This window comes from Nyctereutes procyonoides, unplaced genomic scaffold (genome assembly GCF_905146905.1).
Source record: "Nyctereutes procyonoides isolate TBG_1078 unplaced genomic scaffold, NYPRO_anot_genome, whole genome shotgun sequence".
Lineage (NCBI taxonomy): Eukaryota > Metazoa > Chordata > Mammalia > Carnivora > Canidae > Nyctereutes > Nyctereutes procyonoides.
The window spans coordinates 4973964-5000772 of NW_026575040.1; the positions used below are offsets into that span (position 1 = coordinate 4973964).

General features: G+C 34.3%; 1 protein-coding gene across 8 annotated transcripts in view; it reads left to right on the forward strand.

Moving 5' to 3' along the window:
* MYO9A (myosin IXA) overlaps positions 1–26809 on the forward strand; it is a 291269-nt gene that overhangs the window by 163306 nt on the left and 101154 nt on the right. For all 8 annotated transcript variants that reach the window (XM_055319695.1, XM_055319702.1, XM_055319694.1 and 5 more), the window contains 8 exons: positions 9178–9321; positions 10671–10710; positions 16679–16801; positions 19944–20024; positions 22036–22146; positions 23000–23122; positions 25016–25165; positions 26377–26696. In XM_055319695.1, coding sequence (XP_055175670.1) covers positions 9178–9321; positions 10671–10710; positions 16679–16801; positions 19944–20024; positions 22036–22146; positions 23000–23122; positions 25016–25165; positions 26377–26696 — 1092 coding nt within the window. The remainder of the gene's footprint in view (positions 1–9177; positions 9322–10670; positions 10711–16678; positions 16802–19943; positions 20025–22035; positions 22147–22999; positions 23123–25015; positions 25166–26376; positions 26697–26809) is intronic.

Below are 26809 nucleotides of genomic sequence, written 5' to 3' on the forward strand. Positions count from 1 at the left end.
TTGAAAATATTAAAATGGACAGAGAACGGATTGGTGGTTGCTCAAGGCTAGGATAAGATGTGGGCAAAATAGGTGACAGTGGTCAAAGATGCAAATTCCCAGTTATAAATAAGTTCTGGGAAAATAATGGGTAGTATAGTGACCACAGTTAAATGATACTGAATTGTATATTTGAAAGTTGCTATGAGAGTAGATCTTAAAAGTTCTCATCACAGAAAAATATTTGTAACTGGGTGTGGTGATAAATATTAACTATACTTATTCTGATACTCATTTTGCTGTATATATAAATATTCAGTTGTTATATTGCATACCTGAAATTGATCAAATGTTATGTGTCAGTTATTTCTCAGTAAAGAAGAAAAAATGGTAAGTTTTATGTTACAGTTTTTTCTTTTTTAGATTTTATTTATTTGAGAGAGAGAGGGAGCACAAGCAGGGGAAGGGACAGAGGGACAAGCAGACTCCTGCTAAGCGCGGAGCCAACTCAGAGCTCAATTCCAGGACCCGGAGATCCTGACCTGAGCCAAAGTCAGATACTTAACCAACAGGGCCACCCAGGTGCCCCATTATGTATTTTTTTTATCACAATAAAATGATTGTATGGCATTAATATACTATAATTGATTTGTCCATCAGTGGATATATGGGTGGTTCTTTTACTATTATAAATGGTGCTACTTTATTTTTATTTTTTTAAAGATTTTATTTATTTATTCATGAGAGACACAGAGGGAGATAGAGAGGCAGAGACACAGGCAGAGGGAGAAGCAGGCCCCGTGCAGGGAGCCCGACACAGGATTCGATCCCGGGTTGTCTAGAATCGGGCCCTGGGCCAAAGGAGGCGCTAAACCCCTGAGCCACTCGGGCTGCCCAAATGCTGCTATTTTAAACATGTTCATACCAATCTTCTGGTTCACCTATTATTACATCTCTGGGATATGTACTTAGTAGTAGAGCTGTTAGTTCAGTAGGATATGTGCATTTTTTTTTAAAGATCTTATTTATTTATTCATGAGAGACACAGAGAGAGGAGGCAGAGAAACAGGCAGAGGGAGAAGCAGGCTCCATGCAGGGAACCCGATGTGGGATTCGATCCCGGGACCCCAGGATCATGCCCTGAGCTGAAGGCAGACGGTTAACTGCTGAGCCACCCACGTGTCCCTGCATGTTAGTTTTATAAGATAATCTCAAATTGTTTTCCAAGGTAGTTGTATTAATGTACAGTAACGATGGCAGCTCAAAGTTCCCTTTGTTTCATTCCTTGCCAGCACAACTGATTATCAGACTTCTCAACTCTGGATAATCTGGTGGTTACAAAATGGTATCTTATTATTTATATTTTGAAATGTTTGTTTGTCCATATTTCTTTTTAAAAAGTATTCTTTATAAATTTTATGTACTGGTTCTATTTCAGTTGTGTTTCAAATATGTTCTCCCAGTTTGTAGCTTATCATTATACTTTGTTTCTTGGTGCCCTTTGGTGAACAAAAAACTCTTAAATTGAACGTAAACATAGTTTTGTCTCTGATTTGTCCATTTCACAGCTTATTTTAAAAATCGTTCCGTAGTCCCAGATCATGCAGCCAGATTTTCCTCTGAGATTTTCTGATGTTTATCACCATTTCAACCACAAGCTTTTTTGTCAGTTGACTAAATTTCCTCTGATTTAAACAAATGCCCCTTGAATTAGTTTTATTTTCCCGTACAAATCTCTCCTAGCATTTTTTGATCTGTACTAGCCTGGGTTTGTTACATTGATACCTTCCTTTACCTTTGTATTAGATATGGTTTTTGTCATTCTTTTTGCATCAACTTTTTTCTACCATTTCTTCTTTTATGTCTACTTTGTAAACTGTTATGGAGCATATCCTCTATAGCTCCATGAGAAAATATGTATGAGAGGAAAATATTTTGGTTCCTCCATAACTAAACATGGTTTTTGTTCTGACCTCACACATTGATAATTTGCCTGTGTATAGAACTCTTGGTCAGAAAAATTTTTCTTCAGAATTTTGACATTGCTACATTGCATTTTAGTTCTAGCTTGCTGATTTCTAGGCCTTGTTTTATTTATTTTTAAAAAAGATTTTATTTATTCATGAGAGAGAGAGAGAGAGAGAGAGAGAGAGAGAGAGGCAGAGACACAGGCAGAGGGAGAAGCAGGCTCCATGCAAGGAGCCTGACATGGGACTCGATCCCTTCTCCAGGATCACACCCTGGGCTGAAGGCTGCGCTAAACTGCTGAGCCACCCAGGCTGCCCTGAGCCCTTGTTTTAAATAGCTTTATTGAGATAACAATTTACATCCCACAGAGTTTCAGTCATTTAAAATACATAGTTTAGTGAGGTTTGGTGTATTTAAGAGTTGGCTAATCATCCCAAAATCGAATAGCATTTTAATCACTCCAAAAAGAAACTTCCTACTTATTATTTTCTCTCCATTTCTCATATTCTTGCCAATTTTTATCTCTATAGATGTACCTATTCTGGAATTTAGTATTAATAAAGTCTTATAATATGTGGCCTTTTGTGTGATACTTCTTTCCCTGAGCATAATGTTTTCTTTTCTTTCTTTTTTTCTTTTTTTAAGATTTTATTTATTCACTCATGAGAGATAGAGAGAGAGAGAGGCAGAGACACAGGCAGAGGGAGAAGCAGGTTCCATGCAGGGAGCCCAGTGCGGGACTCACATGCCCTGAGCCCAAGGCAGAAGCTAAACCGCTGAGCCACCCAGGGATCCCCGAGCATAATGTTTTCAAGGGTAATCCACATTGTAGCATTTACCAGTACTTAATTCTTTTTTGTAGCTGAAGGACATTCCATTGTATGTCCATTTTTTTTATGCATTATCAGTTGACGAAGACTCAAGTTTTCCCCTTTTGGCTATTAAAAATAATCTGCTCTGAACATTCACATACAAGTGTTGGTGTGGACCTGTTTTTGATTCTTTTGACTGTATTTAGGAATGAAATTCCTGGGTCAAATCTCTGTGTTTTGTTTAGCATTTTGAGAAATTTCCAAACAATTTTTCAAAGTGGCTGTGACATTTTACATTCCCACTGATAGAAGATAAGGGTTCCATTTTCTCTTTTGCCAATATCTGTTATTGACTATCCTTTTGATTTTAGTTACATTAATAATGGATGTGAAGTAGTACCTTGTGGTTTTTGTGTTTTTGTTTTTTTTTTCCGTTGTGGTTTTGATATGGATTTCCCCAGTACCTACAGATGTGCTGCATCTTTTCATGTGCTTATTGATTATTTGCACTTCTTTGGTGATTCACATACCTTTGGTGATTTATATATCTTCTTTGAATAAGGATTTCCTTTGCTCATGAAACATTTAGGGGGGCATGTATTCTTCTTTCCATGTATGTATATAAATATTGTCTTAAAACCATAAACAATATTGTATTTAAATTTAATAATATGTTAACATATTTTTTGCAACTAAATATCCTACAATATGATTTTTTTAAAGATTCATTTATTTGAGGGAGAGAGAGAAAGAGCAGGGGGAAGGGGAGAGGGAAAGAATCTCAAGCAGACTCTCCACTCAGCACAGAGCCCAACATAGAACTCCCATCTCTTGACCCTGAGCCAAAATCAAGAGTCAGATGCTCAGTCAGCTGAGCTAGCCAGGTGCCTCTACAACATTTTTATGACCTCATAGACGTTTTTTTTTTTTTTAAACCTCATAGACTTTCAGTGGATGATTGTAACATAATTTATTTCACCTATTTCCAATTACTAGTTATTTAGGTTGTCTTCTAACTTTTTTATATTGCTGAAAATTTTTGTAGTTAAGTTTTTGCATGTTTATTTTTTATCTTCTGTACTTCTTTTTTTTTTTTAATTTTTATTTATTTATGATAGTCACACAGAGAGAGAGAGAGGCAGAGACATAGGCAGAGGGAGAAGCAGGCTCCATGCACCGGGAACCCGACGCGGGACTCGATCCCGAGTCTCCAGGACCGCGCCCCGGGCCAAAGGCAGGCGCTAAACCGCTGCGCCACCCAGGGTTCCCTCTTCTGTACTTCTTAATTAAAAGCTTGACCAGAAAGACAGAAGAAAGTTACTATAAAATTATAAAGATACTGTCCAGGCTATCGAAAAAGTATTATAGTTTAAAAAAGAATGAATGGAAAAATATTTTAAGGTTACATTCCATTTTTCAAAAGCAGGAAGTTTCAAAAATAGTACAAAGGAAAATAGTTTATAAAGTCCTGTGTACCTACTTTTCACTTAGTTTCCCTAAGTGACATCTTATATAGTGATAGTACATCATCAAACCCAGGAAATTTACATTGTCACATTAATATTAACTAGACTGCAGTTTTCACCATTTTTAGAAGTCTGCAAGTGTTTCTACGTATAGATTTTTGCAGCTGTACCCCATGTATACATTTGTGTAACATAAATGCCACAGTCAAGATGCAGAACTCTTTCATCATCACAAAAGAATTCATTCATGCTACCTATTTGTATTTATCCCTCTCATCCCCTGTCCCTATCCTATCCTGTAGCAACCACTATGTTCTTCATTTTTTTAGTTTTGTTATTTTGATAATGTCATATAAATAGAATCATGTAGGATGGAACTGTTCGGAAAAAAATATTTTCCTCTTCTTATGTTCAGTAGCTGGGGGCCTGTGGCTTAAACTTACGAAAGCTTAACAGGAGTAAAAACACATAATTTTTATTAATATTTTATGTGCATGAGTATTCACAGAAGAGAAGTGAAACTCAAAGAAGTGGTGTCACACTTGGGGCTTATATACCCTTTTTTATAAAGGAAAGAGGGTTTGTTTGGGCTTTAAGGGATGGTAAAATGTGGGGAAGTGACTAGGGAATATGTGGGGAAACTAATGGAAGATCAGGGTTATTTTAGTAAGGTTTATTTAAGCAAACTCATCTCAGTTCGTACTCTGTTATCTCAGGTGATAAAAGATGCTGTCCTTTTCCTAATGTGGGGGAGAGGTGGGCACTTTCACAAAGGGAAATTTATGCCCTGCTTTTAGCGGTTTACGGAGAAGGGAGAGAACTGACTCTTCCTATATCTGTTGATTCTTAGTTCTCGTATGTGAAAGTAGCATAATTAGGGGTGACATGTCCTAATCCCCTTCCTAACTTTGAGATTAGTTCTTTTCACTAAACATGGTACTTAATTCATTAGGTTATTAAATATATCAGAAAAAAATATATCAGTAGTTCATTTCCTTTTATTTCTGAGTAATGTATTTTTAGTTGGGTTGTCTTATTATTGAATTGCTAAGAGTTACTTATATATTCTAGATCTGGGTCCCTTAGCAGATATATGACTTGAAAATATTTTACTTTAGTCTGGGAATTGCCTTTTCACTTTCCTTTCCTTTTTTTTAGAATTAATTAATCTATATCTATCTATAGATATCTATATATAGATATCTATATCCCTGCGAGGAGCCTGATATGGGACTCAATTCCAGGACGCCGAGATCACGCCCTGAGTCAAAGACAGATGCTCTACCACTAAGCCACTCAGGCATCCCTCTTTTCACTTTTTTTTTTTTTTAAGATTTTATTTATTTATTCATGAGAGACACACAGAGAGAGAGAGAGAGGCAGAGACACAGGCAGAGGGAGAAGCAGGCTCCATGCAGGGAGCCCGATGTGGGACTCGATCCCGGGACTCCAGGATCACACCCTGGGCTGAAGGCGGCGCTAAACTGCTGAGCCACCAGGGCTGCCCTCTTTTCACTTTTCTTATGGTGGTGTTTGAAGTGTGAAGTTTTTAATTTTGAAGAAGTCTAACTTACCTATTTTTCATTTTTGTTATACTTTTGTTGTATTTAAGAAATCATTACCCAAGCCTATGTCACAATGGCTTATTCCCTGTGTTTTCTTCTTTTAAGGGTTTTATGGTTTTAGCTTTTAAGTTTTTATCTATGATTGATTTTGAGTTGATTTTGTATGTGCTGAGAGAGAGATCCAACTTCCTTCTTTTGCATGTGGATATCCAGTCACCTCCACATCATTTATTGAAAATACTGTTTTTTCCCTGTTGAATTGTCTTGATACCTTTAGATCAGAACTAAATTGACCAGAAGTGTCAATTGAAGAAGTGTTTATTTCTGGATTCTCAACTTTATTCTGTTGACATATATGTCTTTCTTTACTCTGGTACCGTATTGTCTTTGTAGCAGGTTTACAAATCAGAAGCTGTGATTCTTTCAACTTTGTTCTTTTAACATCGTTTTGGCTATTCTGGGTTCTTTGCATTTCCATATGCATTTTAGAATTATCTTGTTATTTTCTGCAAAAAATGAAGCTATTGTTTTGCTAGAGTTTGTGTTGAATCTATGAATTTGGGGAATACTGTCATGGAATAGCTTTCATTCTTCTAACAATATTTTTTTAGATTTAGTGTATAAATCTTATACTTCTTTTGTTAAATTTATTCATAAATATTTTTCATGCTATTATGATTTTTTTTGCTTTCATAATCAGTTCTTTGCTATTATATAGAGAAATAATTGAATTTTTAAGCTTTATTTAATTCACTAGTTCTAATAGTTTTTAATAGATTCCTTAAAATTTTCTATCTGTAAGATCATGTCATACATGAATAAATATAAATTCACTTTTTTCTTTCCGATTTGGATATCCTTTTTTTTTTTTTTTCTCCCTTATTGCCCTGGCTAGAAGTTTCGGTACAGGGTTGAATAAGAGTGGCTAGAGCTCACATCCTTGTCCTATTCCTGCTATTAATGGGAAATCTTCCAAGTTTTTTTTTTTATCATTAAGCATGGTTTTGTGATATTAACCATAGGTTTGTTTTTTTATAGATACCCTTTTCCTAATTCTTGAGCCTTTGTATGTGATATCTTTTCTAAGTACCAGAATCTTGTAGGATCTATCTAGAAACTCTTCTGTTGGGTCTTGAGTCTACTTGACCTACTTTGTTATGATTTTTCATCTTGTTTTGTTTTACTTTATAAGAAATCATATCTCCTACTTCATCTCTAAATCTGTTACTAGTGAAAAATCTTGAAGTCATCCTTAATTTCCATTTCTTAATTTCTCATGCATTCTCCATTCAGTCCATCAGCAAGTTCCATTGGCAGTATTGTAAAATGATACCCAGAATCTCACTATTTCTTACTCCTTCCACTGCTGTTGCCCTGGTATGGATTACTGTAATAGCCTCCTAAAATAATCTCCCCCCCCTTTTGTCCTTGAGTCCTCAGTTTTCCAGATTGTTATTTTAATATAGTGTGAAAATGGTTTGAGATTATTTTCTTTTTTTTTGAGATTATTTTCATAATAAAAAGCTGAGTCATGTCAGTGTTTTGCTGAAAGTCTTCTTTGTCATTCTCATTCCCATAAAAGCCAAAAATTCTTACATTCCTTAGAGGGTATATGTAACATGGCTTCCTCTTCCCTCTCTGACTTGGTCTACCGTTTTTTCCTGTTCACTCCAGCCTTGCTGGTTTATTTAATATATCTCAGACTCCTCAACAAAATTCCTGCGTCCTAAACTCTTCTGAGTAGAATGTTCTTCTTCCAGATAACTGTTTGATTTGTTTTTTTATTTCCTTTACATCACTATTTAAATGGAGGCCTCTCATGAGGCCTCTCCTGACTTCCCTATTAAAGAGACTAGCATCCTGGCATTATTTTTCTTCTATGTTTAAAATTTCTCCTTATCACCTATTATCTTACATACAATGTATTTCTTATGTGTTTATTGTTTGTTTTCTTCCATTTGAATTTAAGTAATGTGAAGATGCTAGAAAAACATTGGCACTAGTTGATGTTCACTATTTTAAATGAATGAATATATCCTACTGCATTTTCATTGGTGTTACATTTTTAATTTTTAGGATCTTTTTGTGACTGGTTTCTCAGTTTTTAAATTTTCATAGCATCTTATTCTATGGTTGTAATATTTTCTATTTTCTGTAAAAATATTACTGATAGCTTTAAAAAATCTTTTTTTACTTAAAGTTGTTTATGTCATGATTGTTTTGGTCTCTGTTTCATGCTAGAGCCTTTCCTCAGATGTCTGCTGAACCTTGATCAACTGTTCATATTCACTATTGAAATACTGAAAGGCTAACTGGAACCTGATTAATTGGGTGTATTGTCAATGTCTAGGATATATCAGTATCCTTGGGTCTTTCCTTTTGGAATGCTCATATTCCACACAAAGTTTATTCTACTTTTCTTCCTGGAGGATATAGTCCCAGCTGCCAGCATTTTAGAACCAGTGGAGTAAGAGAACTGACAGATAGAGGAGGGATGGTCAGCTGGCTGCATGGAGTTCTAACTGTGTTTAACTGACTTTAAACTAATGCTCTTGTTCATAACCCATCTTTGCCACCATTTTCAAGGATACTTGGTACCACCAATTTTGGAGTTTTTTAAATACGGATGCTTCTCAGTCTTCCCCACAGCCAATTTGCTTTCTATATTCATCTGCTTTCCATATTTCAAAACTGTTACTATTATCTCTTAGTATATTTTGCTTGTGCTTATTACTTCAAAAAATTAGTTTATTAACATTTTTGCAGGTTTCTGAAGGAATCCAAATATGTGGCCAATTTGCTATCTTTACCTGGAAAGCCCCCTATTAACTCTTCATATTGTGATCACTGATAATTTTATCTGTTTTGTTCACTCCTCTATCTCCAGTGGCTAGAATAGTGCTCAGCCTATAGAAGATGCTTAGTAAGTTGGTGAATATGTGTGTAGTAAGTGAGTGTGTGAATAAGACCTCCGAGGAAGAAATTAAATAGTCCATAGAATGGGACAGTCTATTAGGATTGTAAATTCTTTCAGGAGTATTTGGAAGTTCTAAAATCTAACAAAGACAAAAACCATCACATTACGTATAATGCATAATATTATATACTGATTGTAAATAGTTTAACGGATTTAAAGATACTAGCTGTATTATGTGCTCATCTGTGTGCACATTGTATTTGAATGTGCCAGAATCCATTGAAATTCTTTGTTCTGATCAAGGAAAAGGTTAGTCTAGATTGATTGGTAATCTCTGATAAAAATCATTTTCTGCTTTTTTCCTAAATTTTGACTTTAAAGTTTTAAATTTTACTTATTTAAGCAATTTGGAGAATGTTAGATATGTCTCAGTTAACTAAAGCAAATTATACTGTATTTAAATTTTACAGAGATACATTTGATATTGGATGGAATGGAAGAACTGGGATTCGTCAGAGCAGACTTTCAAGTGGCACCTCCTTGCTTGATAAAGACGGGATATTTGCTAATTCAGCTAGTAGCAAACTGTTGGAGAGAGCCCATGGAATTCTTATGTTAGTATTGATAAAAAATATGGATTGCTATTTAAGACTGGTTTAAGATTTCTGGCTGAGAAAGAAGAGGGGTGATGGTGAATCATTATTTTTATGAGTGGAATTTTGAATGAAATAAGTGAATCAAAAGTAGTATTCAGAGTTGTGGATCTAATGGATTAAGAAGCAGGTGGTTTGTTTGTTGGTTTTCATCTCACCAGGAGAATCATGGTTGGATGTTGGAGATTATTATTACTCTTTGACAGACCCTACATCCAAATAGAGAAAAAACTGTTAGCTCGTTTTTGATTCCCAGTCTTGAACCTCAGTTTAATTAAAATTGAAGGATTTTAATTTTGTCAGTCCTAACAAATTGGGCGGTAAAGTCTCCTGGGACTGTATATGGTGATATATAAACTTTATCCAGCCTGCCATTCCTCATTTCCTGATTATAGGATTGGTGTGAAGGCATAGATGGAACTATGCATGGTGGACTAGTAAAAAGTTCTTAGCTCCCTGTATCCACATATTTCAGACACTATTTCAAAGCATATGTTTGGGCCACTAGCTAAATGTATGACTGAAATGGATTTTTTAATTCCTGTTTAAGTCTGTGCTTAACAGTGCTAATAGGTTCAATATACATAAGTCTTAGTATTAGTAATTAGTAATTGCAAATTAACGCATCTAACCCTCATAACAACTTTAAGAGGTTGGTGCTATTATCATCCTCATTTTACATTATTTTACATTCTACATTATTTTATATTATCATATTAATGAAACCAAGACTTAGAGAAGTTAGAAATCCTACCCTAGTAGGATTTAGATTTTGGTAGAGTTTAGATTCAAGCTCAGTCAGATCTTTCTGACCCCCCAGCTTATGTTTATAAACTTTGGACATTATTTCTTTCTTTCTTTATCCATTAAAAAAAAGTTTGATATAAATATAAGGAAGAAAAAAAAAGAACACAAGACAATTTTTAATTTCCAAAAAGGAGAAAGTCATAAAGTTTTTAAGAAGTACAAAATTTCTATAGGTATAAGAAAGTGGAACCCTTTTAATGTCCAAAAGAAAATGAAATTTTAGGTTTGAATGTATATAGCATTGCATTACGGATTACCAGGCTTAAATCTATTTATACCAATATTAAAGAGCAAACATCTCTTTTCTTGTTCTCTTTTCCTTGCTTATTTTTCATTTCCAAAGGTGCCTGCTTACTTGAATCAGTCAGTGTTTTCATATAGAAGACCTATATCTTGGAAATGGTTATATAATCTGTGTTTTAGTAGAGCTCTTAAAATCATTCACTTGTACAGTAGTTTTTTCTAATAATTTCTCATTTTTCAAATGTAATATGTCTCTATAGGAGAAACAAAAATTTCAAGTCCAAGCCTGGCCTTCCAAAGGTGAGTATTCTGAAAACCTTTTTCTATTGGTGCCCTATACCATAATTATTTTTTCTTTATTACTCATGCAAACAGTCTATATAAATAAGATTAATTTTGTGTAATCAGTTAAATCCATTTTAGAAATAAACTGGATGTTAAGCAGGTTTAATGGTTCTGGTAAATATTTGTGATACATCTCATATTCTAGTTTTTGAAAAGCTTCTGAGTTATAAATGTTAATTTTCATTGAGTAATTGTATCTTTACATAAGATCTTTTCATTTATCCTTAAGCCAGATTAAGGTCAAATTTTGATTTTTACTTGAATTTAAATAATTTCTATTTAGTGCTTATCTAACTTATTATCATTAGCACTAGTTAGCCAAGTTTTTCTGTAAAGGTCCAGATAGGCTTGCAGGCCTCTAGTCTCTGTTAACTACTTAGCTGTGCTATTGTAGCATAAATGCTGCTATAGACGATATGTAATTGAATAAGTATGACTATATTTCAGTTAAAATTGTATTTTTAGATGCTGAAATTTCAATTTCATATTATTTTTCACATGTCATTGAACACTTTTAATTTTTTCAACTGTATAAACCATATGAAAACAGTGGATAGGATTTGGCCCATGCTCTAATTTGCCTGCTCTGATCTATGTAGTTTATATATACTAAGATGGCATTCCAAAAATATTTATTGAATTTACTAAAAGAAGAAAAATATTACTGTTCCTTTCTCTTTTACCCTTCCAAAGAAGGAATCCTATCATTTGTAACCTTCTTGATGAATTCCAGAATTTAAAAAACTGAGAAAGAGCTGTTTATTCTCATAATTCTCTAGTTCACAAAACAAAACAAAACAAAATACGAGGTTATTATTTCTGCTACCTAAGAAAATGTAATGCACAGCATATGTGGTTTCTGGTAGTGGTAAATATTGTTTTAAACCACAAAGCACAAAGAAAATTTATGTTAAGTGGTTTGTAATTACATTATTATCATGAAAGATTTTTATGTAGAGAAAAGGGATACCACTTTCATTATCAAACATCTTATCTTTTCATTTCTATTTTCTTTTTTCCTTCACTGTCTCTTTAGTCTTATAGGTTTGGGTTTTTGTTTCAAGCTTTTATTTAAATTTTGGTTAGCTAACGTATCGTGTAATATTGATTTCAGGAGTAGAAATTAGTGATTCATCACTTACACAGAACACCCAGTGCTCATCACAAGTGCCCTCCTTAATACCCATAATCCATTCAGCCCATACCACACCCATCTCCCTCCATCAACCCTCAACTTATTCTCTGTAGTTAATAGTCTCTTATGGTTTCCCTCTCCTCCCTCTTTTTTCTTTTTCCCCTTTATTTATCTGTTTTATTTCTTAAATTACACATATGAATGAAATCCTGTGGTATTTGTCTTATTTTGCCTAGTGTAATACACTCTTGCTCTATCCATGTTGTTGCAAATGGCAAGATTTCGTTCTCTTTCATGGCCAAGTAATATCATTGTGTGTGTGTGTGTGTGTGTGTGTGTGTGTATACATATACACACACGTATCACATCTTTTTGAGCCATTCATCAGTTGATGGATGTTTAGGCTCTTTCCATAATTAGCCTTTTAGTATTTTGAATGCCACCACTGGGTCTAGCTATTTGCAACATTCTTTTCTAGTCTCTTCAAGTGAATAACTTCTCTATAAACTTCATATGGTTTAAAAATACTCATATTGGCCTGAAGTAAAAAATTCCATTCAATTATCAGTCACAGGAATCCCATCTATTTCTCTGTTTATTTCTTTTTATTGATTTATAGTTAATACACAGTGTTGTATTAGTTTCAGGTGTACAACATGTTGATTTATTGCTTTTATACATTACTCAGTGCTCACCACCTGTCACCAACTACTTCATTACAGTATTATTGACTGTATTCCCTTTGCTGTACTTTTCATCTGTGTAACTTTTTAATTTTATAACTGGAAGTTTGTATTTCTTAATCCCCTTCAACTGTTTCACCCCTCCCCTCTGGCGGCTATCACTCTTTTTCTGTATGAGTCCGTTTGTTCATTCTTTTGCTTTGTTTTGTTTCCTGTATTCCACATATAAGCAAAATCATATGGTATTTGTCTTTGTCTTACTTTGCTTAGCATAATACCCTTTAGATCTATCCATGTCACAAATGGTAAGATCCCATTCTTTTTTATGGCTATGTATTAGTTCCATTGTGTATGTGTGTGTGTTTGAATGTATACACCCCACATCTTCCATTCAACTGTTGATGGACACTGGAATTGCTCCCATATCTTGGCTATTGTAAATAATGTTGCAGTAAACATAGGGGTACATATATCTCTCTGAATTATTGTTTTTGTTTTCTTTGGCTAAATAACCAGTAGTGGATTATTGGATTGTAATGGTATTTCTATTTTTAATTTTTTGAGGAACCTCCATACTGTTTTTCATGGTGGCTGTACCAATTTAGATTCCCTCCAACAGTGCATGAGGGTTCCTTTTTCTTCATATCCTCACCAACACTTGTTATTTCTTGTCTTTCTGATGTTAGCCATTCTGATAGGTATAAGGTAGTATTTCGTCATGCTTTTGATTTGTATTTTCCTGATGATGAGTGATGTTGAGCATCTTTTCATATGTCTGTTGAACATCTGTATGTCTTCTTTGGAAAATATCTCTTTGGTTCTCTACCAATTTTTTAATTGGATCTTTTTTATTAACCCCTTATTGGATATGTCATTTGCAGATATCTTCTCCCATTTACTTTGTTGCCTTTTCATTTTGTTGAAGGTTTCCTTTGCTGTGCAGAAGCTTTTTATTTTGATGTAGTCCCAATAGTTTATTTTTGCTTTTGTTTCCCTTGCCTAGAAAAATGTTGCTAAGGCTGATGTTCAGAGGGACTACTGCTTATGTTTTTTTCTTCTAGGATTTTTATGGTTTCAGGTCTTATATTTAAGTCTTTAATCCAGTTTGAGTTTATTTTTGAGTATGGTGTGAGAAAGTGGTCCAGTTTTATTCTTTTACATGTAGCTGTTCAGCTTTCCCATACCATTTATTGAAGAGATGGTCTTTTCCCTATTTTATATTCTTGTCTCCTTTGTCACAGATTGACCATGTAGGTGTGAGTTTATTTCTGGACTCTCTATTCTGTTCCATTGACTTGTGTCTATTTTTGTGCCAGCACCATAGTTTTGATTAGTGCAGCTTGGTAGTGTATCTTGAAATCTGGGATTATGATAACTCCAATTTTGTTCTTCATTTTTCAAGATTGCTTTGGCTATTTGTGGTCTTTCGTGGTCCCATACAAATTTTAAGATTATTTGTTCTACTTCTGTGAAAAATACTATTGATATTTTGATAGGGATTGCATTGAATCTGTAGATTGCTTTGGGTAGTATGGGCATTTTAACAGTATTAATTCTTCCAATTCATGAACATGGAATCTCTTTACATTCATTTGTGTCATTTTCAGTTTCTTTCATCAGTGTATTTTAGTCTTCAGAGAATGGGTCTTTCACCTTCTTGGTTAAGTTTATTCGAAGGTATTTTATTCTGTTTGGTGCAGTTAAATGGACTTGTTCTCTTAATTTCTCTTTTTTCTATTCGTATAGAAACAACTGATTTCTGTATATTAATTTTGTATTCTATTACTACTGAATTCATTTATTAGTTCTAGTAGTTTTTTATTAGAGTCTTTAGAGTTTTCTGTGTATAATATTATATTATCTGCAAATAGTATCAGTTTAACTTCTTCTTTACCAATGTGGATGCCTCTTATATTTTGTTGTCTGATTGCTGGGGCTAGGACTTTTAGTACTACGTTGAATAAAAGTGACAAGAGGACGCAGTGGACATCCTTGTCTTGTTCTTGATTATATGGGGTATTTTGTTAGTTGTAGTTGCAAATATTTTTCCATGTCAGTAAATACAGGTTACAGTATATTTATGAACTGTATAGTATTTAGTTGTGTGGCTAAATCATACTTACGAAAATAATTCCATATAAGCATATCTCTGTTATTTTTCACTATTTTTTGAAGTATGTTGTCAGAAATAACTTTCAGATCTTCTTTGATAATCTCCTTAAGTAAATACCTATAAGTGAATTGTTTATCAGGAAAGTTATACTGATTTGCATTTCTGAGAACAGTACATAAATATTTGTTTCTTTGCAGTCTCGTGAAGACTGGGTTTTGTTAGTCCTTTGTTTGCCAATTTGATATGCAGAAAATCTCTTTATTTTTTAAATATTTTTTTTTATTTTAGAGAGAAAGAGAAAATAAGCTGGGGGGGAGAGGCAGGGAGAGGGATATGCATACTCTCCATGGAGTAGGAAGCCCCAGTGGCAGGCATTGATCCCATGACCCTGAGATAAGGACCTGAGCTGAAGGCAGATGTTTAACTGACTGAGCCACCCAGGTGCCCCAGAAAATCTCTTCAAAAGAAATGTACTTTTCTTTGATCATAAGTCAGATTGAAGGATTGTCATTTACTATTTGTCATTTATACTTTGAGGATTGCCTGTTTCAGATTTTTTGTTCATTTGTAATTGTGGAATGAGTTTTAGTTCTTATGTACAGATAATAAATCTTTGTCATTGCTGGAAAATTTTTATTTAGTTGCATTTGTTAAAATATGTATTGTACTTGTTGCCACTTGAAGGTTTATATTTTTAAGTGTTTATATTGTCAAAATTAATATTTCTTTAAACTTTTAAATTTGTCATGTTTTTAATTCAGTTCTGTTCTTCTCATACAATAAAAATTTTAGTACTTTTTGAATAATAGCATATGGTTGTACATATGTATAGATGTATTTTTTTCCATGGACAAACTCACTGCCGCAAATATGGTATGGTTTGAAAAATTGTAATTGGTGGGGTGCCCGGGTGGCTCAGTTGGTTAAGCATCTGCCTTCGCTCAGGTCATGACTCCAGAGTCCTGGGATACAGCCTTCATCAGTTTCCCTGCTCAACAGGGAGCCTGCTTCTCCCTCTCCCTCTGCCTGCCCCTCTCCCTGCTTGTATGCTGTCTTTCTCTCTGTCAAATATACGAATAAAATATTTTTTTAAAATTGGGATTGGCTATAAAAGCTCTCAAATACTTTATTTAAATATCCTATTTTGTATTCTTTAGTTGATTTATGTATAACTCCTGTCTTATTAAGATTAGTAATTAGTATATCAGGATCATGGTTGATAGGGTTGATGTTTTGGTTTTTGTGTATATTTCTGGCCTACCTTCTATAGCCCTAAGATTGAATTTAACTTATTTTCTCTCTGAGTCAGGATTCAGTTACAGATAACAATAATAACTGTGGATATTTTTAAGTAGAAAAGGACTTAATTCAAAGAGGTACTTACAAAATCATTAGAAGTCTTAGAGTTTCAGAATATTAAAACAGCAGTTTAGAACTGACCCCAGCTGTTAATCAGCTAGGAAGCAGGAAAGTGCCATTCTACTGCTGCTTGTATGCACATACTACCTGTGGTGTGATCCAGGAATCAGGAAGAAGCTGCTATGACGACTGGCTCCAGGGCTTAGGGTGCATTTACAGAGTTGCAGTGACAACACAGATTCCCTATGTTCTGCCTCTCAACTCATAAAGGTAGTACTGGACACTGGGGATCACAGAAAGCTAAGGCACTTTGGTGTATATGCTGGTCAGAAGAAACAGAACTAGTAGTCAGAGTCTCTACTCCAGTATACCTTCCCAGTTTCACATGTGGGAACCTAAATGATAAACTTATATCACATCCAGAACACAGATGCAAGACAGAGAAGTGCAGTTTTCTTTTTAGCTAGGAAGCTTCTGCAGAAAAGAAGGGTGAGATGGATGTTGAATATCCAATCTCTCATATTCACCACAGTCATTATACATAGGTAGTAATGAAAACTGGTCTACAATTTTGTTTATCCTGTTCTTCGATTAATTTATATGAAGAATTTTATTTTTCTCCCTTCTTTTCAGCATTTACTAGAGGTAAATTCTTTAAAGCACCTGACGAGACTGACGCTACAGGATCGCATTACCAAGTCTCTTCTTCATTTGCACAAGAAGAAAAAACCTCCCAGCATCAGTGCCCAGTTTCAGGTTATTTCTTATTTTACCTTTTTATAAATTTTTTTTTTTTTTTTTGTTTTTAGAAAAAAGGAACCTGTTTCATTCAGATTAGCATTGAAAGGTCAAAATGATCTGCAAGATACCTGAATGGAAAGATGATTCATATTACTTAAAAGCCATATTATAATGGTCATTTTGGAGAGAAGTAAAGGGGTGGAAAAAGTCAACTGCCTTTTCTTTTTCATCCTTGTATCTGTGGTAGTGGATATCCCAAAAAGTAATTCATTGTTTTCAGTGTGAGGAGACAGGCAGCAGAAAATTGATGCTGTAAACAAAACCAACATTTAAACCCTACTGCCCAGATATAGTCACTGATAATATGTATGGTTTTTTTCTATATATATTATGTATTTTAAACTTCATTCTGCTGCCATCTGTATTTAACTAAAATGGGATTATAGGTATTTTCTGGTTTTATTTTAGTTTTATACATAGAAATCCATTTCCTTTTATTCTGACTGGGCATATGGCAATAAATACAATCGTAATACATTAAATAACAATTACATAACTGTCTAGCTGACTTTTTATCTCTGAACATATATCTGTGTCTTAAGTTTTCTACAATACCTGCATATTGGTTTTGTAGTCAGAGGAAAAGATGTCTAAAAAGGATTATTTTTTTTCAAAGATAGTTTGTATATAGCAGCAGGAAGCAGATTGGTGGTTTTCTGGGACTGTGAGCAGGAGCAGTTATTTCTTTTTCCTTTTTTTTTTTTTTGGAGCAGTTATTACTTGCATATATATGGGCAGGAGGGAAATTTCTGGGGTGATGGAAAATTCCTACATCTCACTTTCAGTGGTGTTTGCACAATTATATAAACTTACTAAAAAATCAATGATGTGTACACTATATTGGGTACATTTTTACATTATTTAAATTGTATCTCAATAAAATGTTTTTAAAAAATTTTAATAGTGACTATTAAGAGAATGAAAGGGCAAGTTGCAAGGTATTAAGATATATTAACAATATATCTGGAAAGGACCTTGTATATGGGTATATGAAAAACAAAAAAAAAAAAAGAAAGAAAGAAAAAAGAAAAACCACAAATCAGTTTTTAAAAAGACAGATACCCTAATTAAATGGGCAGAAGTCTTGAACAGCCAAATTTTGTCTGATATCTAAAGATGTAATCCAGGAGGCTGCTGAGCCTATTAAATACCTGCCCAACATTATTAATCATCAGAGAAATGCAGATTAAGTATACTCTTGCCTGCCTGGCTGAAATGAAAAAGACTGATTATAGAAAGTATTTACAGGGATATGGAGCAACCAGAACTTTTATATACTGCTATTGAAATATAAACTGATTCAGGTATTTGGAAAATAGTTAAAAGATATGTAAAAAAATGTCCATAGCAATTTTATTTATAATAGCCCAACCTGGAACAAATAAATATCCATCTTAAATGGATTGTTTAATTATGATATCGTCATATAATGGGTCATTCACGATAGCACTGAAAATGTCCAAAATATTATATGCAACAAATACAAACTAGTACATAGTGTATCTTTGGTTTTTATATGAAGTCATAGAGCAGGCAAAACTAACTTATCATTTTAGAAGTCAGGGTAATAGTTATGCTTGATTCAGATGTGGAGGTAGGTAACTTATGTACAGTGATCTTGCTAAAATTCAATGGGATGGGGTAAAGAGGGCTTTCTGAGGTTCTGGTACTATTTTGTTTATTGAGTTGGACTTTGGTTACAAGAGTATGCTCCCTTTGTGAAAATTCATCAGATATACTTATGATTTAAGCATCTTATACTACAATATATACATTTATGACAAAAAAAGAGCACTTAAATAAAAAAAGTTGTATGTTGCTAATATGTATGACCATAATAATAGGAATTTATATGGTTGTAAGGCTTCTGAGTTTTACTTGAAGTTATAAAATATTAACTCTGAGTGGACTGTGACAGGTTTATATATCATAATCCCTAGAGCAGCCACTAAAAAATGCTACGAAGGAATTTTACAGAGAACCCAATAGATAAATAGAATACTAAAAAACAAAATATGTTATCTGACCTTAAAATGGAATTAAACCGGAAATCAGTAAATGAAAGAACCATCCCCAGGTATTTGGGGGGGGGGGAATCTAAATGATATATGAGTCAAAGAGGAAAGAAAGATTTTAAAAATATTGTGAGTAAAAGTAAAATATCAAAGTTTGTGCAGTGTAGCCAAAGCAGTGCTCCAAGATTCATTAATAACACTAAATGCTTTTAATGAAAGGGAAAAGGTCTCAATAATGTAAGTTTCTATCTTAGGAAACTATCAAAAGAAAAACATACTAATCTCAAAGCAAGCAGATGGAATGAAATGATAAGGATGAAAACAGAAATCAATGAAATTGAAAACAAAAATAATAGGAAAAAATAAGGGATCCCTGGGTGGCGCAGCGGTTTGGCGCCTGCCTTTGGCCCAGGGCGCGATCCTGGAGACCCGGGATCGAATCCCACATCGGGCTCCCGGTGCATGGAGCCTGCTTCTCCCTCTGCCTATGTCTCTGCCTCTCTCTCTCTCTCTCTCTGTGACTATCATAAAATAAAAATAAAAAATTAAAAAAAAAAATAGGAAAAAATAAAACCAAAGAGCTAGTTCTTTGAAAAGATAAAAGAATTATAAACCTCTAGCTAGACTAATCAGGAGAAAAAGAAGTAAAGTATAAACTATCAGTATCAGGGATGAAAGTGTTCACTAATATGAACACTGAAATTGGGGGAAATACCAGCTAGTGGATACCCTACTGGATGATTTTCAAAGTTGCTCTAAGAACACATGAGTTTGAATAAATTGTTTCATGAAAAGTGATAAAAAGTGAAAAGTTTGTTCTAGACTTAGGTTATTTTGTAATATATCTGCAATATTTACTGTTGTCAAACCATCAGTTTTAAGATTAACATCCTTCTCCTTAATTATCCTTAATTTAATCAGTATGCGGATACCCACAATTTGCTTTTCAGAAAAAAAGCTTTTTCTGTGTATAATACCACTTGTTTCAGCATAATTTGCCAACATTGTTGTTTGTATTTATAAATCATTTCCTGCCAGTTTGGAATGGGAGAAAATGCTAATTATATTGTTTTGTATTGCAGGCCTCATTAAGCAAGCTGATGGAGACACTTGGTCAAGCAGAACCCTATTTTGTAAAATGCATTCGCTCTAATGCCGAAAAGGTAACAATGTCCTGTAAATTGAGAGCTTCTAGCTCAGTTTGCTTCAAATCAGGCTTTACATTTTTTTAAGAAGTGGAGGGGAAGAGATTATAGCAAATAATCTCTTAAAGGAAAACATTATTCTATATTTTCTGAAGATACTCTTCTAATTTCTGTACTTACCTGCCTGTTTGATATGTATATGGGCTTGATTTAGTGTTTCCTAGAATCTGAGAAGCAAATATGTTAATGAAATTCCATCATAAAAAAGAGTTTTATGCAGCTTTTGTTACCTTGAGATTTAATCTTGATTACATATAAGCTATCATTCTTAGAATTTTATTAGCATTTTTTTATGCTTAGAGCTTTTTGCCTCTGTTAAATAAGTAATGTGGACATTCTTGATTCCTTCCTGTTTTCTATGACAGGTCTCCTAATTAGAGCTTTGCAAAATATATCTAATAAGTGTAAACATCTATCATGTTTATATTCATTATAGGAAAAAATAGTTCCCACCCTGAACAGCTAAAATGTATAGTTCTGTAATACTATAAATGCATAGTATGAATTATGTTCAGCTTTCCTAATTTTTAGGAAGCAGTCTTCAACTCTATAGTTTACAAGCTTTGTGAACTTACCCTTTCTGTTGCTTTTGTGTTTTCATCTTTGTAGGAATATACTATAATTATAGGACCAGCCTAATAGTGTTTTGATAGTTTAGATGGGTCAGTACGTACAAAGTACTTAGAATGTTCCTGGCCCATACTAATTGTTTAGTAAATGTTAACTATTCTTTAGTAACAAAAAAGGAAACCTTTTATTTACAGTTAGATAGAAGTTTGAGTTCCTACTGTTAATTGCTACCTTGTTATACAGAGAGTTCAATTAATGAAGTATTTCAAGGCATAGAATAAGTACTAAATAAACATTGACTTATTATTTAACATAAGTTGCTTGTTTGATTTCTTTTCCTTGGTAGCTGGTACGTCCCATCTCTGCAGGAAAATGTTCAGGATTGCCTTAGGGAGTCATTGAAAATAGTATTTAGAGAATAGGGAGAAATACCAAAAGCTCCAAATATATCTTTTGAATATCTAAAAACAATATCTTTTGAATATCTAAAATCATGCCTACTGAGATACCTACAAGTCACATGATGTTGTGACTGGTGATGAGTGATTTCCTTTAGCTTCTTCCTTATCAATGCCTAGGCAGTGAGGAGATCAGTTCTTGGGGATTTTAGGAATTTTTTTGCTTTTCAGTGTGTCCTACGAGTATCATCAGTAAAAAGTGTTTAGGGAAATAAGCTACTCTTTTGTGTTTTTGGTTTTTTTTTTTTTTTAAGATGTTATTTATTTGAGAGTGGGGGAGGTGTGGGGTAAGAGGCAGAGGAAAAAGGAGAGAGAATCTCAAGCAAACTCCCACTGAGTGAGGAGCCTGATGTAGGGCTCAACTCGGGGCTTGATCTCATGATGCTACGATCATGACCTTAGCCAAAACCAAGAGTTGGATGCTTACCTGAGCTACCCAGGTGCCCCAGGAAATAAGCTACTCCTAACCTCGTACTAGTTACTGAAAGAAGAATTTGTCAGCTCTTAGTTAACTAAGGTCACTTGTAGAGGGGGGTAAGTGGTTTCTGAGTGAGATTATAGGGAAAATCTTAAATATAAACAAAAATACAGTTACTCTTGACTGTATACAAGTAGGTTATAGATTTTTATAGTGGCTAGATTATGTGGCCTCCTCCTGTGGGCAACTACATTTCTCTTTAGCTTTGAAGGTCCTCTCCCTCTCTGCAACTAGAAAAGCCTGGAAGCTTGGTTTCTCCTTTTTCCCGAGGGTCAGGCAGTTAGAACTTTTTTGAAGCTGCCAGATGGGGAGGTAAGGTTTTCCCATCCCTCTGCTATGTCTTAACCAGACGACCTCCAGTCAATTTTTAGATATTCAGAAGTTAACCATACTTATAAGAGAAATATTAATTGGGAGATCTCTTAGTCCAGGTTAATCATTTTTTCCATTTCCTTTGTTACAGCTGCCATTAAGATTCAATGATGCCTTGGTACTTCGACAGCTTCGGTACACTGGGATGCTAGAGACGGTTCGAATTCGCCAATCTGGCTACAGCTGCAAATACTCTTTCCAGGTTATGCTTTTATGGTGATATTTAAGTGTATATACACTTAAGTAAATTATTCCTGTGTCTTGCTTATTTTTTATTTGGGATTCACCTATTTATTTCTCTTACTCATTTCCATTCCATCTTTTGTATACAGAATTGAAAAAGGGTAGAGAATACTCACTTCTATTGAATGGCAGCAGTCTTACTAAATTTGTGTTATGATAGAATCTAGTTCCTGGCTATTCTCATTTGATCTGAATGTTTGCTAGTACTAAGTTTACTCATAATACAGTAGTTCTTCCTACTGATTATTCCAGTAATTGAAATAATTCAATAAAACTATCTAGTTCACAAGATTCCATTCCCTTTTCTGTAAAGTTATCCCAGCAAGATTTTCTTTCATAGTAAGCTGTCAACAGGCTTACAGTTATTCTTATCAGCTATTGCTGCTATAGGTATAGAAAATATATTGAAACTTTTTAGCAGCTGACCAAGTTCTTTGCTGTTTCTGGGAGGGAAAGCTTCGTTCTCAGTTATACCATGTAATAGCTGATACCTTTGCATATTTTTCTGCTAAAAATTTCAATTCTTATTAAATAACTTTTTCTTTTGTCTTTAATACAGCTTTCTCAAAGGGATAATTAGTTTCTGCCTTTTTCTTCTTCCATTCCCCTTTGATAACAAATTATCTTCTCTCTACTCCCTACCCCCATTTTACCAATTAATTATTTTGTAATTTTTTAAATTAAATAATTTCTTGGTTTAAGTCTGTTTCAAGGTGAGGGCAGGATCGATAAAAGAATAATTAGCTAGTTTAGGACCTTGTTGACATATAATATTCTTGTGATTTTACAATATTTTTCTTTTCATTTTTCAGGATTTTGTGAGCCACTTCCACGTACTTCTTCCCCGAAATATTATTCCATCCAAATTTAACATTCAGGATTTCTTCAGGAAAATAAGTCTTAATTCAGATAATTACCAAGTTGGAAAATCCATGGTAAATATAATATATATGGTCCTTGTCAAATTTGAGTGCATTTTTATATTTAAATAATAATAGCAATCTTTGCTCATGAGAACATTCATGAAAAAGTGTACCAGATACCATAAGGAAATTGATTAGGCCAGGATTTTTACTTAATATAGTCAGTATTAACCAAAGAGTTCTGGCAAATGCTCTAGTTCTGCCTTTAGTTTTAATTGCCTAAAAACAATCTCTCCCCAGGTATTCTACTGTAATCTTCAACTCAGCTTGCTCAAAGTGACCTTATCGAGATTCCCCTATTGTCCTTATTTTATCAACTACTCTTTTTCTCTGTCATCCATCTAGGTTCTTAGGCTAAAATCTGTAATGAGATTTGGCCTACCCTTCACTTTAGTCCTTTTACAAAGTTCTATTTCTTTTTTTCCTTGCAAATGATTCTCACATCTCTCCCTTTTTTCATTCCTACTGCTTGCATTTTACTGTTTTAAGCTCTCACTTATATTTTTCTTGTAGTAACAGATCCCTTATCTGATTTCAGCCTATTTATCATTCCATTTAACTCACTCTATCCATAGTATGAAAATCATCATCTTAATATACCTCTTTCTTTCATGTTGATTTCCTGCTTAATAATAGTCCTGTGATAACCTCCTCATTAAATTCAAACATCTTTCTCTCCTTCAAGAACCTCCATATTGTGACTTCACACCATTTAATGTCTTCTTTATGAAGATTAATTGTTCTGTTGGCCCCTGTATATGCTACCATATCCATGTTCTTTTCTTTTTTTTTTCTTTTTTTAATGATTTTATTTATTTACTCATGAGAGATACACAGAGAGAGAGAGGCAGAGACACAGGCAGAGGGAGAAGCAGGCTCCATGCAGGGAGCCTGACGTGGGACTTGATCCCGGGTCTCCAGGATTAGGCCCTGGGCTGAAGGCGGCACTAAACTGCTGAGCCACCCGGGCTGCCCTCCATGGTCATTTATTATTATTCCCAACTCCTTGTTTTGCTCAGGTAGAGGCCTCTGTCTTTTGCCTTATAGTTTACTGTTTTCCTTTTTGTGTATCTAATCTCTATTCTTTTTAAAAAAAAATAGTTTAAAATTTTTGACAGATGTGGGCGGTGATGGATTTATTAATTAGTTTGTGGTAATTACTTCACAGTGAATACATATACCAAAATATCACATTGTACAACTTAAATATATATAGTTGTTTATATCTACCTGCTCTTAAGGGTAAAGTGCAAATCCTATTTCCAGAGGGTCTGTGTCATAAGTTGTATTTGTTTTCCCCTATATCCCTAGTGGAATGAAAGAGTATATAAACGACGGATTAATAGCCTTGAGTAGCAAGAAATCTTTGATGCATACTGGGTTTCAAAAAGACTTTTTGGTTTATTCATATCATCATCAAACTTCAGGATCTATCTATGGTTCTCAACACCCCCCCCCCCCCCCCGCTCCGCTAACATCCTTGAAAATATGAAAAATGAATGACATGTTACCAGTGGTAATTGGCTCATGATGGTGGGTCAGTGTCCTAAGGGAGTAATATATCACAATATCTAAGACTGGGAATTTTATATTCATGTTCATTTTTCCATTTCCCATTCTGTATTCTAATGTCTCCTTTTTTTTAATAATAAATTTATTTTTTATTGGTGTTCAATTTGCCAACATACAGAATAACACCCAGTGCTCATCCTGTCAAGTGCCCCCATTCTCATTTTGAGAATGATTCTTTGGATAAATGGATAGAAATATTTATCATTACTGCTTTTCATGTCTACTGTTGTATTTGTTCTTCTCTAAAGAAGCTTACCATGGAAAGGATGATTCATGAAATAAATTTCTTATTTCTTCTTAAGCTGTATTCCTCATCTTTTGTCCATTTGGTAGGTATTCCTAAAGGAGCAGGAACGACAACACCTACAAGATCTGCTTCACCAAGAGGTGCTCCGCAGAATCATATTGTTGCAGCGATGGTTCAGGGTTCTGCTGTGTAGGCAGCATTTCCTCCACCTGAGACAGGCATCCATCATTATCCAGGTTGGAAGCAAAGGATTCCTCACATGATGTTTGTTAGTTTATTTGGCCTTTATTTTAATAACTAGAATTTTATTGTGAAACATTTGAGTAAGAATATAAACTTCAGAGATGAGAATGTGTCTTATTCATCTTTTTTATTTTTATTTATTTTAAATATATTTTTTAAAATTTTTATTTATTCATGAGAGACACACAGAGAGAGAGGCAGAGACACAGGCAGAGGGAGCAGCAGACTCCACGCAGGTAGCCCAACGCGGGACTTGATCCCAGGTCTCCAGGATCATGCCCTGGGCTGAAGGCGGCGCTAAACCGCTGAGCCACCCAGGCTGCCCTTATTCATCTTTTTTAAATATTTATTATTTGAGAGAGAGAATGCAGAGGGCGAGGGGCAGAGGGAGAGAAGAGAATCTCAAGCAGACTCCCTGCTGATCACAGAGCCTGACACAGTGCTTGATGTCATGACCATGAGATCATGAGCTGAAACCAGGAGTCAGACACTTAACTGACTGAGCCATCCAGGCACCCCTCTTACTCATTTTTGAAATGTTCATAGCACCCAGCAGATTACCTGGCATATAATAATAGACTATTGATAAATACTGATGGAATTGAATTTAAATTAAATTATAGTTACAGTGTCTTATATTATTAGGGCAACAGAATTATGTGCCTTAATTTTTATTGACATAGTTATTTTTATTTGATAGTATCCTGATTGATACTTGAGAGTTATATATATACATTGTTGTTGCTCTATACTCATTTTGGATGATAGGTATCTTATTCATATTTATCTGTTTTATATTCTTCCTCATTGATTTATATGATGACCATTTTTCTCCATAGGCCCTTTACTGCTTATCAAGAAAATTTTTAGAATCTTAATCTTTGAAATGTTTTTTAATCCCATTATTATTGGCAAACTATAGCATGAGAAGATACTGTAATCTGTTAAAGCATCAAAATTTTTAGATTTTTAGATTAAGTTCATAATTAACCTCATTGAAGTTATAGTATGTAAGTAAAAGAGTTGTTTTAACCAAGCGTATCTGGAAAAAAAAACCCCTTTTTTCCCCTTCAGTTGTGTACAATTTAACTGTTAAGCCACGTAACCTTTATTTTTGACAAAATAAATTTATTCTTTTTTTTTTTGTGAAAAAAATACGGTATAAGAATTTATGACAGCAGTTTCTATTGTTTTTCCCACACAGCGATTCTGGAGGAATTACCTAAATCAGAAGCAAGTCAGAAATGTAGCTGTGCAGAAGGATGCTTTAGTCATGACTAGTGCAGCCACTCTTCTCCAGGCTTCCTGGCGTGCTCACTTGGAGAGGCAGCGGTATTTGGAGCTCCGGACTGCAGCCATCATCATCCAGCAGAGATGGAAGGAGCACTACAGGCGGAGACACATGGCTGCTGTCTGTATTCAGACAAGATGGAAAGGCTACAGGGAAAGTAAGAGGTATCAAGAACAAAGGAACAAAATTATCCTTTTGCAATCAGTATGTAGAGGATTCAGAGCAAGACAAAGGTAATCTTTGTGTCTGTGATAATTACTCCTTTCTCTCTTTGCAAGTATTTTGTTTGTATCTCTGCTCTAACACTTGTCTGACTTGTATTAGTATTGGTTATGTACAATTTTGT